The sequence below is a fragment of the Martes martes genome (assembly GCF_963455335.1).
Source record: "Martes martes genome assembly, chromosome: 7".
Lineage (NCBI taxonomy): Eukaryota > Metazoa > Chordata > Mammalia > Carnivora > Mustelidae > Martes > Martes martes.
Window position 1 is genome coordinate 31,089,229 of NC_137894.1, and position 18,603 is coordinate 31,107,831.

At 57.1% G+C, this 18,603-nt stretch overlaps 1 protein-coding gene across 1 annotated transcript in view; it reads right to left on the reverse strand.

Annotated features, from left to right (window-relative positions):
- CCDC33 (coiled-coil domain containing 33) overlaps window positions 1-18,603 on the reverse strand; it is a gene marked incomplete at both ends in the record, with an annotated part of 101,028 nt that overhangs the window by 67,980 nt on the left and 14,445 nt on the right. Inside the window, one exon of the mRNA XM_080809663.1 lies at window positions 11,090-11,253. Coding sequence (XP_080665789.1) covers window positions 11,090-11,253 — 164 coding nt within the window. The remainder of the gene's footprint in view (window positions 1-11,089; window positions 11,254-18,603) is intronic.

Genomic DNA, 18,603 nt, shown 5'->3' on the forward strand with positions numbered 1-18,603 from the left:
CTGACTCTTCTCGAGGCTCTGTCCGGTGGGAGGAAGTCTCTGGGCAGGGCGGCTGTGTGGTGCCTGCCTGGCTGGCTTCTCCTTTGACCTTCATTTCCCTAAGCTGCTGGCCCAGATTCCTGAGGCTCAGCCCAGCGTCCTGGGCTCTGAACCCTTTCAGTGGAGCACATGCCAGCTACCGCCTTCGGCAGCACCCACTGTGCACAGGGCCCTGGGCTGGACACGAGGAGCTGGACATGGGACAGGGCAGGGGGCAGTGAAGGGTCATGCAGGGCCCGGTTGTCCAAGGTGAGGCGGGAGCTTGGGCCCTCTGTGACCCAGTGCATCCCACAGGTGTCTGAGTTACACGTCCCTCAGTTCCCCGAGCTATCAACCAGTTCGGCGAGAGAGTTAATCTTTCTTCTCTTGAGGATGTTATTATGTTGGGGCTGTAAATGGCGCAGCTACATTAACTGCGGCAATCATGGCTGAGGAATCATTCCAGAGCCCGGAGCAGGGGAGCCACAGCACGTACTAGGGAGGGGGAGGTGCTGCCGCTGGTTCTCCAAGCAGAAGCACAGATGGTGTCCTCACCAGCCTCGGAACCGCCCCCGGAGGCCTCCAAAGGGAGTGTGGGGCAGGCGAGTTGGCCCAGAAGCTCTGAGTCGATGTGCCCCACGTGGTAGCTAAACCAGCCCGTGGTTTTCCCAGACCATCCTACTCTCCTCCAGGAAGCCTTCTGGCTCCCCCCACTCCCCAGGTCCTCATGGCTCCCTCTGTCCTCTGGACCTGAGTGACATACCAGCCTGGATCTTTGCTCCCCGCTTGTCTAATCCCACAAGCATTCTTGTGAGACTCCGGTCTCACAACTGGAGACACCTCGGTGGGGAGGTGCGGTCTCTGGCCGTTGTGACCAGGGTGTGGAGCTCTGGAGAGTCCCGGCTTCAGGGTCACACACAACTGGGTCTGAGGCCATAGTTCCCTCGTGACCAGGCCACCTGCCCTCTCTGAACCTCAGTGTCATGCTCTGTAGTTGGGCCTCCCTCTCAGGGCTGTTGTTAAGGACTGGGAAGAAAGCATGTTAAGCTGCCAGCACACAGGAGGCCCCAGTCCATGTCATGCCCTCCTGTGGAAGAGAAGCTGGGTGTTTCTCAAAGTTCGCTGACCCAGGGCAGCCTGGCAGGGCCCGGTGAGCGCTGAAGGAGGGCTGAGATGCAGAGGGGCACGCCTCCCAGACACATTGCCTCCCCACACCTGCAAAGGGGGCCCCTCTGGCTGAGGGGTGTGTGGGAGGCTGCCAGGCTGGAGAGAAGAAGCCATTGAGGAGCTCCCTTCCTTCCGACTTGGTGACCTCGGCTCACCCAGGGCTGCAATGGGAGCCCCTTCCTCCGGCCGCCCTTGGTCTGGCACTCAGGACAAAGTCAGTCCTCTGCATCACAAACACCCAACCTGCTTCTGCGGGGCCATGGGGGCCTGTGTGTCCCTGGGGACTTGCCAGCGCCCAGAGAGGACAGACATGGGGGTGAGCGGGGAGACCCGAGTCACGCGCAGTGCAGTGTCAAGACCGCAGGTTGGAACCCAGGACCTGTACTTGCCAGCCTGTCCTCCACCCTCCTGAGAGGTCTTCAGCCCCTTGTCCCCTCCCCTTCTCACAAGCTCCTGGTAGGAGGGACTCCAGGTGGAATGAGATGGGGACCAGCCATAGACAAGGCCAAGGGAAGCTGCTGGTGCTGACTCTGTTCAGGCATAGAAGGGGTTAAGCAAGCATCAAACATCCCTTTCCTCCCTTTCCTCCCTTCGCTCTGCACATACCAGAGAGGTCTGTCAGTGCTAGGTGAGTGGAGGCGAAATAACTCAGGAGGGGTGAGACCCCTGGGGAAGGAGGGAGGCTTTTAGCAGGTGGAGGGAGGCTGTCAGGGTAATGGCTTTTCCTGGCACAGCCAACTCCTGCAGGCCTTGATGCTATTCTAGAAACTGGAAATCTAGATGGGTGAAGGGGGCCAGCTCACTCCTCGCTCCTAGTCCCCACTCTGCACTCCCAGCTGGGCACGTGGGAGGCTGGGTTCTAGGACCTCCAGCCCCTGATGGGGTCAGGTCTCCCAGGGCAGTTTCGGAGTCCAGGGGGCATCTTAGGGACCTGCCCCCACAAGGCTCAGCTGTAACAGCGGGGTCCTCCCTCCTCCACCCCCCACCGACCCTGGGGGAGCTGCGGGGTGCTGCCTGCTTTCCTGAGGTTCAGACTTAATCCAGCCATGGGGGGAGCAGTCACACCAGGATGGAACTGGGGTTGGGTTCAGAGGCACCGTGTAGCTATCCTGGGTCCCAAGCTGCCAGGAAAAGGAAACCCCTCTCTGCCAGGCCCACCCCCCCAGCACACTAGAGGGATACGGTGGATGTTTGGCAAAGCAGCCAGGAGGCTCCCAGGCTCCCACTCAAGCAGGGGCTGGGGGTGAGGCCCAGGCACATCTGTGAGTGGGAAGGAAGAAGATGGATTTTGCTTTCCTTCTCTGAGGCTGTAACCCAGGGAGGGGCATGGGCTCCTGGGGCTGCAGCTGTCAGGAAGGTGAGCAGGTGGTGAAGCAAGGGGCACGGCCCGGGAGGGTGAGGGCAAGCTCCTGAGCCGCTCCCCCAGCCGCCACCCAGCCTCTGAAATGCCCTCTAGAACACACACCTCTAGGAGTGGGATCCACGTTGCCACTGTCCCTGCCTCTCCTCTGCTTCCCCTCCCCCAGCACAAGCATGTGTGCTCAAGTATGCACACATGTGTACAGAGACACCCAGGCTTCCCTGGGGAGGTCTGTGGTCCTCTCTGACCTCGTTCCTTCTCCAGCCTGCTTCTCTCCACTCCCATGTGCATTGTCCTCTGAGGCCAGACAGGAAGGAGGGCAAAGCCCTGCCCTCATACCTCTGGCCTTGGCCAAGCTCCCTGGGGATTGCTGGGCCAGAAGTTACAGCCAGGGATCCACAAAAGAGGAGCTAAGATCCCAGGCAGGGAGGCTGGGTCTGAAGCTGCCCTCTCTTGTCCACCCTCTTTACCCGACCACAGCCCAACAACATCAATGCCCCCCACTCTGAGGGTGCCCCTCCCCCTCCCCCAGGGCAGCTGGTTCCTGTGGGTTCTGAGCTCTTGGGAGGCTGCCACTTCAGGCATGAGAAGGGCTGTTATTCTTAGCAAAGCAATGGCTCTCATCCTGGGTTTCATTTATTAATTGGATTCTAATGAACCATCACTAATTGCTGATGGTGCCACACCACTACAGGTGGGCCTCGATGGAAGGAGTAACCGATCCTGGAGCGCTGGAGGCCAGCCAACTCCCCATCCACGTGGGTGTGGCTGCCCCCTCTGCACCTCCTGCAGGGAGGGGGGACTCCCCTCCCTGCAGGGAGCGGGAGACTGCCCCCGGAATCCGAAACTCAGAAACAAGGTATTCCTAGGAACTCTGAGATGAGCACTCCGGCAGAGGGAAACTTTTCCTACAAAGCCAGAGAGAAACTTTTTCCTACAAAGCCGGGACGCTGCTCCACACCTCCCTACCCATAGTTCATGTGAAATAATCCCCCTGCTCTCAGGGGAGCCCCTCGAGGTGAACTGTGTACCCCTGCCCCCGATCAGGGAGGCAGCAGCGCAGGCGGACTCCTTCCACACAACCCAGGGGAAGATCTCAGCCCACAGAATTTAGTGATGGGTGCGAAGCCAGACTCAAGCCCCGCTCTGCTGGGTATTGTCATACCCTAGGTCTTCTCTCAGAAAGGATTTCCTTGTTTTCCAGAGAAGCCTTTTTTCTCAGCAGAGACGGGAGGTGGTGCATGGCCAAATTCGATCTGCCCATCTTTGGAGCATCCCGCTGTGGTCCACGCTGCGGCTTAGCTTGCTGAAAGGCTCCGAGAACCATCTTCTTAGGCAAAGGGGAAAGGGTCCAGCTGTCAGGCCCTATCCTGGCCCTAAGAGTTGGAATGACAGGTAGTCCCTTGGTTGAGTACAGGCCTGGGGGAAACAGCCCTGCCTGGGAGGGCCTTCTCTCCATGACTTGAGATCCTTCGTGATGTGTCTCTCAGAACACCAGCCTCTTCCCAGTGTTACCTTTCTCGTGGATGCAGTCTTCAAGCAGAAGGAATGTGGGCAGACATACAGGCGAATTTCCCCGCCTCAGGAAAATGACCCGACTCACTCTCATTCTTGTTTCTCTCCGGTGTAGAGCCCTGCCTCCTGCCCTCTTCCTAAGACCAGCCTTCCCCAAGGGGTCCTGATGCCCAAGTGCTGGGGTCTGGAGCCTGCTTAGCTGCCTTCTGCCTGGGAGATGTGGGCAAAGGACGAGTGAGTATTATCTGTTTAGTGACCCCTGACACACATACACTGGACTGTGACGATGAGCGCTCATGGGCAGGGGCTTGTCACTGCTGGAGCTGTTTCCGGTTCCCCTCGGGGAACAGTGGGACCCACCAAATGTTTGTTGAATGAAGGAAGGGGTAGCAGACACCTGGAGGCTCACACAGAGATGGAGGCAGCTCCTCCTCTCCGGCTCTGCGAGGCCAGCCCCCTGCCCAGACCGTTGAGACCCTGTTCTATACCCGGGTAGCTTCTCAGCACGGCCCCAGGAGCAGCTCTGGGCTGGGAGGAGGGTTCAGATCTCAAGTTCTAGCCCAAGAGTATGTCCTCAAAGGGAAGGAAGCACAGCCCAGCTGCAGAGACTGGGCTCCCCGAAGGCCCTGGGGGTCTGGGGCCGGATCCTGGGTCTGGTTGCCCTGCCTACACTGACCATCATAAGGGCCCCTAATCGCAGTCACAGGCTGGCCCCAGGCCCTGTTTCTCTAACACCCCCAGAGTACTCTAGCAGGTTCCCGGCCCTTCCCACAGCCCCCAGAGTGATGCGAAAAGGAGATGCGGGACAACCGGCCTCTCTCCTCACTTAGGGCCAGCAGCAGATCTGTCCCCACCTGCCCTCCCCAGGGATAAAAACCCAGAGCCTCCTGAGCATCACAATGAAGGCCGGAGTGAATGGATTAGTGCTCAGGCTCACAGGCCCGAGTTCGAATCCCAGCCATACTGCCTACTGACTCTGTGGGCTCATCCTTTAAACATCTCTGAGCTCAGCTCCTCCCTGTAATGGTGTTTCTCACCTCACAGATTTCTGGAGGGACAGTGAGCCTGGGGTGGGGGTGGGGCGCTTTTCTAAAGGAGCCCTATGCCCCCGTTTGTCTCCCACACCCAGCTGCTTTCAGCATCTGTGGAGCTGGCTCCTCCGGCCTGAAGGCACCAACTTTGTCACCTCTGGCACCCCTCCCTCTGACAGAAGCTCAGTGTGTGTCAGGGAGGGGAGGTGACAGAAAGGGGAATAGCACAAGGACAGGAGGAACCGAACCGGAACCCAAGCCCCAGCCCCCCGCCCTGTGGCCTGCTGCCCTCTTGGATGGATGCCGGACCCTGTAGCACCTGACCTGGGAGCCTGTGTGGGAGGCGAGGGGGACAGAAGCCAGACCGAGCCCAGAGGGAGGACCCAACCTCCTGGCCACTTGTGATGTCTGGGGCAGAAGGAGGGGTCCTGTCAGCAGCTGTGTCCATGCTCAGAAATAAGCAGACGAGACAGCCTGTGCATAAAGCGGTGAGGACACCAGGAGGGTCCCCACCGGCCTGCCTCAGTGCTTGAAATCTTTCCATTAAAACTCGCTTCTCTTGGTAAGCCCTGCCCCCTTGGGCTGCTCTCCAGGATCCCAGGGCCTCCAGGGAAGAGCTCAGGGTTTTGGGGTCGGTATAAGTGATTCAGGTGTGCGGGGGCCCTGCACGGCAGTGAGAAGGGAACATCTGGAAGGATCCTCGTGGCTGAAGTCTGGCTGGGGGGTTCTCAGGAAACCCCCATTTTAACCACGGACACTAGCTGTGTTTACAGCTCTGGGATTCAGGGACGTTCTCACGGAACAAAAATTCTGAGACCCTGAGCCTCCAGGGGTTGACATCATTTGGAGCAGGTGTGGACAGGCCAGGCCACACCATAGGCTGGGGTTCCTGGAGGGGAGATCAGATTCTCAGGCCTCTCCTGGGCCTTCTCCCCAGGCTGTGCCTTTTTCCCACAAGCATCCTGCTGGGAGGGAATAACATTGGCCTCCACCAGAGTGAGTTCTTAGTGGCCCAATGGAGGCACTTTCCTTCAACTGCTCCACTCCCACTGGCCAGCCTCGTGACCTCAGACAAGTCCCTGCACGCCGCTGGGTCTTGGCCCCTTTGGCCATCACATGGGGCTTGAGCAACCTGCCTGCTGGGGTGACTGTATTGAAGGCAGAGTAAGGACAACCGAGCTCTGTGAGAGCTCGGCATGGGCTGCCGTCAGCAAATGAGGGCTGCTTTATTCCTGGGACTGTCCCGTGATCCCTGGCACTGTATATTAGTGCTGTGTTTGCTGAGCTCCACCCTCTGGCTGCTGAGACAAGCTCCCAGGGCGTCTGTGAGTCATGCCAGGCCTCTGCTCACTCGGCCCAAATCCCTGCCCTCTGGAGCCTTTGGTCAAGGCCCACAGCCAGACCAGGGGAGATGTGGGTAATCCAGATCCCAGGGCGGCAGGGGGGGGGTGTCTTCAGACGGGCCCCTGGATCTTCTCTGGAAGTCTGGGTTTGTACCCCAATGCCAACAGTCCCCTTCTAAGAGGGGCGACCAACAGCATGAAGATCAAGTCAGGGAGTGAGGTTGATTGGAATCCTGGATCCTGGCTTGGGGACTCTCTAGTTGATTGGAATCCTGGATCCTGGCTTAGGGACTCTCTAGTTGATTGGAATCCTGGATCCTGGCTTGGGGACTCTCTAGTTCTGGGATGTTGGATAGGTCACAGAAACTCACTGAGCCCTTAGTCACCTCCCCTGTAAAATGGAGACCATATTTTCCCTAGCTCAAAGGGCTAAGTGATGATGAAATTATGAAACACACACACATACACACATGTAGGCACTCCCAGCATACTTGCCAGGTACATGGTAGGCACTCAGTAAACGTGCCCTTCTTTAACCTTCTCGTACCAGGACCTTATGCAATGGTCCTACTTTCAATACTTTCTTCATTCAGTTAGTTGTCAGGGTCAGAGCTCAGTGTGGGACCAGGGTAGGGGCTCAGTGCGTGATAAGGACTCAGTCTATAACCAGAGTCAGGGCTCACTGTGTGATCAAGGTGAGTCTCAATCAGCGGCCAGGGTCAAGCTGATGCAAGAAAACCAAAGATCCTCTTGAGTGTGGCTGACCGCTCCTGATCTGTGCTCTGCCCTGCCCACTGCAGTGGGCGAAGCCTCCCCCAGGCACATGAGGAAGCAGCACTTCCCCTCCTGGTCCTGGCTCAGGCCCTGTTCCTTAGCTCTGAGCAGCAGGCAGTCAGAGAAGTGGCTGCCAACTAGCAGTCCAGTCACCAATCCTTTGGCCAAGGGTCAGAACCCCATAGACTGTCTCCTGGCTGGCCCCGTCCCCACACCCAGCCTGCTGGGGCACCCCCTGTCTGTCAGGGCCACTGCCTTCCTGGTCCCCGCTGTGCTCTGATTGGCAGGCCTCTCTGTGCCAGGCTGGGAGGCAGGTGCTGGGCACTGCTCAGGCCCAGATTGGCCAGGGGTGACCTGGACCTGGGCACTGGCCCAGGAGACCAGGGTGTGGAGTCTGTCTTGCATGTACAGCTGGGGCTCTTGTTGTCTCTAAGACACTGAAACTGATTCCCAGGCCAGAGTGCAAACCCGCCTGGCAAGCCGGAGACAGCATGGAGACCAGAACCAACATGCTGGCCACGGGAAGACAGAGACTCAGAGAAGGGCAGGGACTGGCCCGAGGTCACACAGGCAGTCAGGGGATGGGCTGGATTCTGGGTTATCCTGACCCCATTCTGGCTTCTCTCCAGCACCCCATGGTTTTCTTCTGATTGATCTCACACGCCCACTGTGGTGTTAAAGATAATGCTCACTCCACGTCATGGTTTACACCTGTCAGCGTCTCCCCGCCCGGACCCCATCTCTGCCATCTCCATGGCCCTCCCAGGCAGGTTCCCAGGTGAGGTACTGGGACACTGAGGGGAGAATTAAGTTTCCCAAAGTAACAGAGCAAGCTAGAAACGGGGCCAGATTCATTCAACAATTATTTGCTGACAGCTTCCTGTGCCCCAGGTACTTTGTTAAATAGTGGGGGAGCATGGGGAGCAAAACAGACCTGGTGGTCACTTGTGGAACCAGACGGGCACCATGAGGGTGGGCACTAAGAAAGAATATGCCAGGGATCCCATAGAAGCACATCGAACACGTGGATCTGCCCCTGCGGCCTGAAGAAGCAGGCAGTCCCAGGGAAACACGGAAGGCGGGAAACTCTGGCTTGGTCTGGGAGAACAAGGAGGGCTTCCTGGAGGAGGTGACTGAGCTGGGAACCAAAGAGGGGAGGGGAAAGGAGAATGTTCTGAGGGAGGGAGTGAAAGGCCTAGGGTGGGAGGGAACAAGGTTTGCTCAGAGAACTGAGACACACCTATTATGGCTGGAGCCGAGAAAGGGAGGGGCCGGCAAGGACCCAACCAGGCTGAGCCTGGAATCCTCTTTACCCTGGGAGCAGTGAGAACACTTGGAGTTTGAAGAGGGGGGCAAGACTGGATGTGCTAAGAAGAAAACAGTGCAGTAACCTAAGGTCAGGGAGCTGGCAGAGAGAAGCGGCCAGATTTCAGAGATAGGAAATACACTGACCAGACAGGGATGGAGTGGAGGGGGCTGGGCGGGGGTGGGGGGTGGGGGGAGAATGTGATCACCCACACCAGAAGGAGGATGAGATCCCGCAGAGCATACAGAGGAAGAGGAGTGACCTAGGGTTGAAACCAGGGACAGGCCAGCATCACTAAAGATGAGACGCCCAGTGGACATAGGGTGAGGCATGGTCGTTGCCTTAGAGGAAAAGGTTTTAGTGGAGTAGTGGGGTCAGAGCGGAAGCAGGGCGAAGACCCTGCTTGAAAGAGACAGAACCACAAGATGAGCCACAAGGACTTCTTGGTCTGGGACAGTCACAACTAGACGTGCACCCTATTACTAGCTGGGCTTGAGGCTGGAGCCTGCGCAGGAGGAAAGGGACTCGGCCCCCAGCTCCGGAGTCCCTATTGATAGACCCGAACTCTCTTCAGATCCCCACTCATAGGCTGAATGAGTAGATAGCTCTGGGGTACTCTCAGGCAGAGGCTTTCACTCCTACCCCACCACTGCCCCCGGAGGTCTGCCTGCTGGGATGCAGCAGGCCCAGGGAGAAGGGACCCAGGTTGGGACAGGAACCCCTGCAGGTGAGACCCCCGGGGAGGGCAGAGAACGGGAAGCCCAGGCGGGACACCAAGTGAGGGAACCAGAAATACACGCAAGAGAAAGATGAGAAAAAGGGTTTTGAAAGAAGATGAAAGATTAATAATATTAATCTATATTAGATAGACTTCATGCACTGCAATATTCATCATGAGAAAAAGCATGGGTGGGACCGGTTTATGGAGCCTGTGGTCTGCTTTGTTATGGGGCGTGTGGAATCAGACATCCAAGGGACAGTCAGATTCTCCGCCGGCTTCTCGGGGCCTGGGTCCTCCCTCTGGGGTTCCTGCCTGGGGCCTGGACTCCCCGTGAAAGCCCCTTTCAGGTCCCTGACAGCTGGGCCTGCATTCTCAGAAGCCCTCCCTTCTGCTGTCATTTGCATCTCATTAGCACCCCCGGGGCTGGTGGCAGCTCAGCCTCCTGGAGCCCAGGAACGCGCTCGGGCTGTGGGCTGGGCTGGGCTCTGCAAACTGCCCCCTCCCCCAAGGGAGAGATGGGTGCAGCCATGCGCTCTCCCCCGCCGCCCCCACACCCCTCGCCCAGGCTCGGGCCGGCTCGGCTCCCGCCGCGCGTTCCCATGGCAACCGGGTGCCGGCGCGGGTCGCGGTGCCTGCCCGCCAAGCCCCACGGCGCCCCGCTCCCCGCCCTGCCGCCCCGGCTGGCTTGGTGATAGGCAGGGCCTCAATCTCCCGAGATGATCGGCGATAATTGGTTTATGGAAATAGCTGAGGGGAGAAGGCGAGCTCCCTGCCAAGCCCACTCTCTGCCACCTGTCCCTCCTCACCACGGAAATGGAGTTGGGGGAAGGGAAGGCCGAGGAGCTGTCTGGGCGGAAATGGGGATTTTGAGACAAGCAAGTGGTCCACCTGTTGGTTTCAGCACACCACCTAACCTCCCACCACCTAACCTCCTTTTCAGTAGTGTGGGGGTACTGGGGTTGTAGTGACCGGCTCTTTGTCTCTGCCACTTAAGTCACCAGAGCTCAACTCTGGTGGCTGCCTGGAGGAGGAGGAGCCTTCAAAAATTTGAAGGTGGGATTTTCAGCAGGTGTTGGGAGGGGGCAGGCACTCTCCCCAAAGGAAATGTGGGCAAGTGACTGCTGGAATTCATAGGGGAGGGGAGGTGTAGAGTAGCTTGGGGGGAGTGCTGGTGGCTCCCAGTTTACAGAAGGGCTCAGGGATGATGAGCTTGTGGGAGGGTTTACCGCACAGTGCCTTGTCATCAAGATAGAAGGCATGTCCAGCATCCCTACTGAAGGCTGGCTGGCTGGACACTGTGTTGCCCCTTGATATCCTTCTGGGAGGAGTGACGCCATAAGGTGGGCAGCAGACACAAGACACGGCAGGGCCAGCCTCACTCAGGCACCAGGCCGTGAGAAGGGTGTGCCCTGCCTGCAGCTGGCTGGCGGCAGGCATGGGGTGCATTAAAGGACCAGAACTGGGGAATCCCTCGTGATAGAAATGACCCAGGAAATGGAAGGGGCCGAGGACGAGGATGATCTTGAGGACCTACCCCAGAACTGGACACCATCACCCCACTCAGAGCCCAGCCCTGCCCTCTGTATCCCGAGGCCCTACCCCCCTAAGGTCAAACTGAGGCCAAGCCCTGCCCCGCTGGCTGTGGGATCAAGGAGTGGCTCTTCCTTCCTTCCCCAGCCCTGGTGAGCGGCTTCCTACGCAGCAGGGAAGAGGTCAGGCCTACTGCGTACAGGGCCTATAGCCCCTGTGTGATTCACACTTGACTTTCTCCTCTGGGTACCACAGTCCTGCTCACAGCCATTGGCTGCTCACAGCCCAACGGCAGCCCCAGCCCCTGTGCCCAGCTCTACTTACACCATGACATAAGGCCACGGCTCAGAGCCATCCTTGCAGGTGGGCAAGTTGGTGGCCCCATGGAGAGTGACCATGATGGTCTCCTTATTAGAGGGAGACAGGTGGCTGGTGACAGATTCCACACTCTGCACTGTGTTCAGGGGCTCCTCTGGGCTCTCGGCGACCTGTGGAGAGAACCAAGGCTGAGTGGCCTCCTCTGGGGAGGTCACCTGTCCTTTCTGCCTCCCTATTAACTCCAGTCCCTCACTGCTTCCCTCCAAGTGCCTTTCCCTCTGTCATCCCCCCCCTACAGTTTAAAACTACAGGGCATTCATCTCTGGCCCCATTTCCTCCCTGCCTCTGTCCCACCCCCATGTCCACCCCAGCCCTGTGTCACTTCCTACAGAGGAAGACAGGCCCTCACCTCTCAAGTTCAGTCTCACCCCTGAGTCTTTGCTTTCTGCAGGTTTTTGCCTCTCATTCCTAAGTCCTGCCTGCTTTCTTCCATCTCTGTAAACCTCAGCCCAGTCCACCTGTCCCCTCAGGTCCTTCCCATGCACAGCCCTTTACAAAGCTTATCCATATCCATGAAGTCACCCAATGCCTTAATGAAAAGGGATGAAGGTGGCTGTCCCAAATGCCCCCTCTGTCTTCCACCCAGAGAACCCTGCAGACCAGGAAGGTGGAGAGGCACCTGCCTGCACATGGGAACTCTAGGCTGCTGGCCCCAAGCAGACGCACAGGCAGGAGCCCAACAGCTCAACAGCTTGGGGATTTAGGGCCCAAAAGACCATGGTATTGAGAGCTGCCAAGAGGAGACAGAAGCAGCCACTGGGGGGATGTCAGGGAACCAGCTGGGAAGAGGAGGCCTTTAAAGTGTTGGGAAGACGTGCATGGCTGGAAAGACAGGCTGGAACCTGGAGGAAGGCTGCAAAGCGGGAAGGGAGCTTCCCACAGCTCAGAGCAGGCTCATTTTGATTCTGGAGGCAGGAGGAGTCAGGGAGGGCGGCAGAACCCACAGTTTGTGAGTAAACGCCGTGGTTGGGGAGGGGTGTGGGTATGTGCCTACTGTGGCTAGGGCTGGTCTTCTTCTGCACTGACCGGCTGACTCTCACTCCGAGGGCCTGAACTTGACACAGATGACCCAGATTTACCCTTGCTAGGTCTCCGCTGACAGGAGGCCCCCCACCCCGTCCTTGTCCCTCCTGCTCATGTGAGGGGCCACAGAGGGGCCCTTCTGGCCCGATGAGGGAAGCAATGGACCTCCTCAGCTTGGAGATGGGACCCTGAAGGGTAACTGAGAGTTGCCCTTTTATCTAGAAAGTTCAGCCTCTCAGAAGCTGAATTCCAGGGCAGGTCCTCAAGGTGGGAAGTGTCCATGGAGGCTGAGAACAATGTCCTGTGGCACCAAGAGGAGGCAGAGACCAGGAGACGAGTAAGGTCCTGGTTCTGGGGGCCAGTTTTGGTGCAGGCGGCAACCCCAGCAGGCTAGATGTCCTGGCTCAGACCTGGTGAGAACTGAGGGTCAGAGCTGGGTTTAAACCAGCTCTGCCCCTCACCAGCATGAGACCTGAAGCCAGAGAGTCAGTTTCCCCAATGGGATGCTGTGGGTGTGGAGCAGCCGGTCTGGATCCTGCCTGCTCCCTGATTGAAGGCTCAGGATCCCCACCCAGTCTGTTCCCATCTTGAACCTGGGAGATCTGGGCACAGTGGCTCCTGGCTCCTGGAAGCCTCTGGGCAGAGGGTGGGGGGGAAGGACCTGAAGACTTTGCCAACTGTCACTCTCTCAGGTCTCATGTTGGCGGCGGGGTGAACATTATATGAGCCCCGTGCCCCTCCGATCTGGCAGCATGTCCTGACAGGCCTGCCTTCAAACTGAGTCTGGAATCTGACCCTTTCTCCCCATTCCCACTTCAAGCACTCAGGTGCATGACACACCGGATTTCCTGCCAGCTGCCTCGCTTCCTTTCTGGTCTTGCTTCCACCCTGCCCCTCTCACAGAGCGGCCAGAGTGAGCCTTCCCAGATTTCAGACAGACCAGTTCTCTCCTCTGCTAAGAACAGTAGCTCCCTATTGCATTTGGAGCTTCACAAAGGCCTGTATGGACCTACACGCTCTGGCCCAGGAAGCGGACCTCGCCTCATCCCTGGCCCCTTGCCCACAGGCTCCAGCCATGCGGGCCATCTGTGGTTTCTTGCATGCCCCAAGCTGGCTCCGGCCACCAAGCCTTTGAGGGCCATTCCCTCTTTCCCTGCGCGTCCATCCCCGTGGCCTGCTTCCTCACTTCCCACAGATCTGACGTTCTCAGAAAGGCCTTCTCAGTACACGCTGTGGTCCTTGCCTAACAAGATGACTAATTAGGAGGTGAGAACCCCACCTCCCAGCCCCAGAAGTGCCAGCCCTACAGAAAGACCCCCCCACCCCAACTGAGGAGCGCCCCCTCCCCAGGACCCAGTGGGACCTGTCACCATCTGTAGAGGTGCGGAGAGTTACCCCTCCCCCTCTCCCCTGTTCCCCTGCCAGGCCAGGGTGGGAGGAGGGGAGGGAGATCAGTGCTCAGAAGGAACCCCTACTGGATGGGATGGAGGGGGAGAGGGGAGGAGGGGGAAGCAGGCACAGAGCCACTCCTCCCCTCACAGGTCAGAGTCGCTCACTGCTCGTCCCCCATCGCCCACTCCACTCTCCTGCAGGTTTATTCTCCTGGTTTAGTGGTATAGGAGCAAGACCAGCGGCCTGGGGTGTTGAGAGATGTAGCTATGAGGCGAGCTCTGCCCTAACTCCCTGTGGGTCTTCATTTTCCCGCCTGGTCAGTGGAGCTACCTGGGATGGTTTGTAATTCAGTCTCACCCGTCACAGGCCTAAGGTTCCTGGGGGGAGGACAGGAAAGGTGACTCATGTCTTCCCAATCACCCAATTCCCAGGAGCATCCTAAGATGGTAGCCCTGTGCCCCTTGTTGCTGTGGGGGTTCGGGGCTTGTCCCCAGCTTCAGCAGCTGTCCCCAGGCTCTCACAGACTCCCTGGGCCCAGAGCCCACCAAGTGATTCTGCAGACCAGGCCCGTGAATTAGGCCCCCTCTCTGTCCCCTACCCCCCCATGCCTCACCTTGTGGGACAGCCTTCTGGGAAATAAAGCTTCCTGGGGGGTTGACAAAGACCGCTCATGCTTCAGTTCTGGGGATGAGGCCAGCTGCCAGCCTGGAGCCTCCTGGTGAAGCCTGCAGGCCTGTACCCGGTGGGCAGGCTGGGCCCAGGGCCAGGGGGAGGCCTGGAGTGGGGGCTGTGGGCCAACCTGTCTGTCTCCCCTTTCTGCCTTCCTATGTCTGGATGGGAATCTGCAGGCCATCCTCAGAGATGCGCCTGCATCAGAACTATGCCCCCCATCCCCCTCTTCAATTTCCCAGCTGTATCATAAAGGTTTTGAGTTAAAAAATGGTCCTTCATGTTCCTTCTAGTGTCAGCACCCTTCCTAGACGGGGAAACAGGCTCGGGGAGACCAAAGCCCTTGCATCTGGGCACTGGGCTTAGCTAGCAGGCAGAGCTGGAAGGGGGCTGCAGTCCGTGTCTCCACTTTGTGCAGTCTCTGCTCTGCACCAGTAGTGTTCTCTGGGTGTGCCAAGCTTTCTACAGGCCACAAGGTGCATGCCCTTGGGCTCACGAGCTGGGTAGCCAGTATGTGTCAGGACTAGCCGTAGGAGTTGCGGTAGTTGGAAGAGAATAGGCTTTTCCAAGGATGACACACAAGTCCCAACTCATAAAGGAAAGGACTGGTCACTTTGATTGCATTTAAATATCCATACCAACTTCTATAATAATCCCCAATACACCACAATACAAAGAAAAGACAAACAGGAGAAAACGTTCACCATATATATAGAAGAATGGATATCCTGAACACACAGAGAACGCTGAAACCTGTAAGTGTCACCACAGAGGCATAGAAGATTCACCAAAGGAGAAATATGGATACATACTCCCGTATATACACTATGAACTATGATTCTAGGAGATTCTACTCAGTCATTAAAAATGTTCTGCAGGGGCGCCTGGGTGGCTCAGTGGGTTAAAGCCTCTGCCTTCGGGGCTCAGGTCATGATCCCAGGGTGCTGGGATAGAGCCCCGAGTCGGGCTCTCTGCTCGGCAGGGAGCCTGCTTCCCTTCCTCTCTCTCTGCCTGCTTCTCTAACTACTTGTTATCTCTGTCTGTCAAATAAATAAATAAAATCTTTAAAAAAATGTTCTGCAAAGTTATGAATGAAACAAAACAAATGTGTCTCCTTCTCAGGGCTTCCATGCATGCCCTGTGGGTCCCCAAATCCATCTCGAGTGGGAAGGTAGGAATGAGCTTCAGGACCAGCTGGCCGCTTAAGGCCTCTAGGCCAGGCCAGCAGGGGGCCTGGTCCTGAGTGTGTGGCATTCCATAAAGCAGCTGAAAGGGGGAGGATCCCGTTGTGGGCAGAGAACACCAGGGACCAAAGACATCAAAGTCAAGTGTGATAAAAGTAGAAACCACAGAGGGGGCGCCGGTAGCTACTTGGTCTAGCTACTTGGTCGGAGTCTAACTGCAAAGAGGCTGCTCCCAAGTTAGCAAGTGCCTGGTGGCTTGGATCTTAGGTCGTTCTACCGTCCCTGTTGGTACGTGGCACAGTCGATGGCAGAGGTTCAGGCTTGCCAGTTAGCAGAGGGTAAGGGAGGCCTCATAGTGAACGGTTTGCACTTTTTTCTCAAAGATTAATTTATTTAATTTTTGGAACTGTTTGCATTTCACTGCTCTGAGATTGTAATCCCCTCCTGGCAGGGTCCGAGCTATTTATTAAGCACCTATAATGTGTCAGGGGCTGTGCTGAGTGCTGGGGATACAGCAGTGATCACCACCGACAAGAATCCCTTCTTTCTAGGAGTTGAGCATCTGTGGCCTGGGGCAAGGGTTGGGCCAGGGCTGGAGGGGCGTAGGCCAGTGGAGCTTTGGCAGTCCCAAGGGCAGTGGCCTGGGAATCTCCTAGAAGATCTGGGAGGGGGATGGTGAGCCATCTCAGTGGGGTCTCTGAGCCTCTGTGAAAACAGGGCAAAAACTCCTTTCCAGGCTCTGGGGAGGTGGGGGGAGATACTATACGCAGTTCAAGCTACATTTTTCTCTGGGTCGTGGTTATCCCAGGCAGAAAGAACCAGATAGGGGTAGCAAGCATGCCAAATTTCTGCTCCCACATGCCCCAAGAGTATAGTGTGTCTGGAACCTACAAGCACCCCAGAGACCATTTCGCTCTCCTTTTAGCAGCTGGGAAAACTGGGACCCAGAGAAGGGGAGCTTTTGTCATGACTTAGAAGCAAATAAAACAAGGGACTTTGAAGGAGAGATGAGCTCATGCAGGTGCATGACCCATGCCTCTAGGCCTCACCTTTTTCTTTTTCCGTCCCATCCTCTTGGGGGCAGGAGTGTTTGGCCTTGTTTAACAATCTTGGGGACCAGTACCTGATATTGGTGGGCGCTTAGGCATCGGGTCTGCCCAGAGAGCTGGCCTGAGCACGTTGGAGCCTTTGGGGCTTGGCAAACAGTGTGGAGCGTCAGTGTTGTGTCTGGGGAGCCACACACCAGCGCTGGGACCTTGACTGGGGAAATGGGTGGGGGTGATGGGCAGGTAGAGGCAGCCTGGAGTTTTCTCAGTAGCAAGACATTCTTCCAGTGGACTTGTCCTCAGGGCTCAGAGCCATGACCAGTTGTGTAGGGGTCAACAGCTTGAACAACTGGCCCTTGGTACCCCCAAGAAGGTAAAGACAGGGGTGAGCCTCTCTGTCCAGACCTGGAAAAGCCCAGCAGGGTCACCTGGGCAACACTGTGTGACATCATAGGGGAGGGCAGAAGTCACACAGGTAGAGTCCAGGTGTCATGGGGTGGGGGCTCAGAAGCCCTTCTCCCTGTTTCTGGAATTGGGTCCTGCCTGCTCTCTGGCATACTCAGTCCTCGCCGTCTCTGCTCTAGGTACCCCAAACAGCTCATTAACCAAGATTCCCCAGCAGCTCTGTAAGCCCAGCCCCGCTGCGGCGACCTAGACACGACTCACAGGAAGTTACAACTTGGTTAATAACAACTATTTCCCTTGAAGAATCTGCAGCCATCCTGCCTCTCTGGGTGCCTGCATCTCACATGTGTTTATTAATAATAAACTCTAAGTTCAAGACAATGGTTTCCCCTTGGAGACTGGGTGGGAAGAGGGCAGAGAGAATGGGGAATAAGTAGATATGTTATTATAATGTCTCTCGGTTAATGGGTGTTCATTATATTATCAAAAATACATTACAAATAACTAAAGAGGACCAACAATGGTTCTGGGGTTTGGACCCAATATTATGACTAATCCAATTCTGAGCTCCATAAGAAATCATTACAAAGATATCAGTTCTTTTTACTGAGCACTTACTATGTGCCAGACATGGTTCTAAGTGGTTTTCTGTGTAGTCAGAGGGCAGAATACGGAATGGTTGGCCCTTGGCCTGGGGTGAGGTCTGCTCCAAGGGGAGGCTAGGTATGTACTGGGCCTGGAAGGATGGTCAGGAAGCCTGGGCTAGCAAATATGAGATTTGGGGTACTGGGTGGGGTTGAGAGGTGTCAGACTCCTGTGGCCTGCCTCATTCATCTGCCAGCTGTTTTGGACCCCATATTGAAGGTTCGTCCCATTTTCCTGGGACTGGGGACAGGCGCTGGCCCACCATGGCAGCAAGAGGCAGGAGCTTATGGCTTTGTGGAGGTCTGCTCCTTCCCCATTCACCTCTAGAGAAAGGCAGGGAGGATGTGGCTCTCCCCAGTTTAGAGACAGAAAAACTGAGGCCTCACCTATGATTGGAACTGGAAAGATCAGCCAAGGTCATCCAGATGGCTAGGGATGAAAGCGGGGAGTCCCACTCCCAGTTTTCTCCCTCCCAGGCCTGCCGAGGGTGGTGCCCTGTCTCCTGGGCCGGTAATGTCACCAGCAGTCAGGTGCACGCACGTGTGGAGAATGTCTTGGTGATGGTTCCCCAGCCACCCTGGAGTGCCTCCTCCTTCCTGTTAGTTCCCAAGGCTGCAGCAGCAGATTGGTGAGGGGGACCAATGCTCAGTGCTGCCCCAGGGCCTATGTGAACCATTCATGCCCCAGTTCAGAGGCCAGGGGGGAAATTCTGGACCCAAATTTAAGGAGATGCTGTGGTTCTCAGAGCTTCAAGAGGGCTCCTCAAATTCTGCCCCCCTCCCTGCCTCACCGTGGCCCCTGGGGCTGCCCCGCCTGGACTCTGGGCTCTGGATTCTCCTCCAGCTGCCCTAGCAGGCATCTGAGCTTTGTGCCCCTCAGCCCCAGCCTATTGGCCTTCCTGCCTGGGAAGGAAATAATGCAACTGGACACTGGTTCCAGGAGGTCTGGCTCCAGAGTGCTACGAGCCCCGTACACTTAGCAGCCACCAGAAGGGCTTCCTATCACCTCACTCGAGGGCTGCCCAGTTCCCTGGGCCAGGGACCCCTGGGACACTCACTCCTGTGCCACAGGAACCTTCCCCCCAGAACTGCTTCCT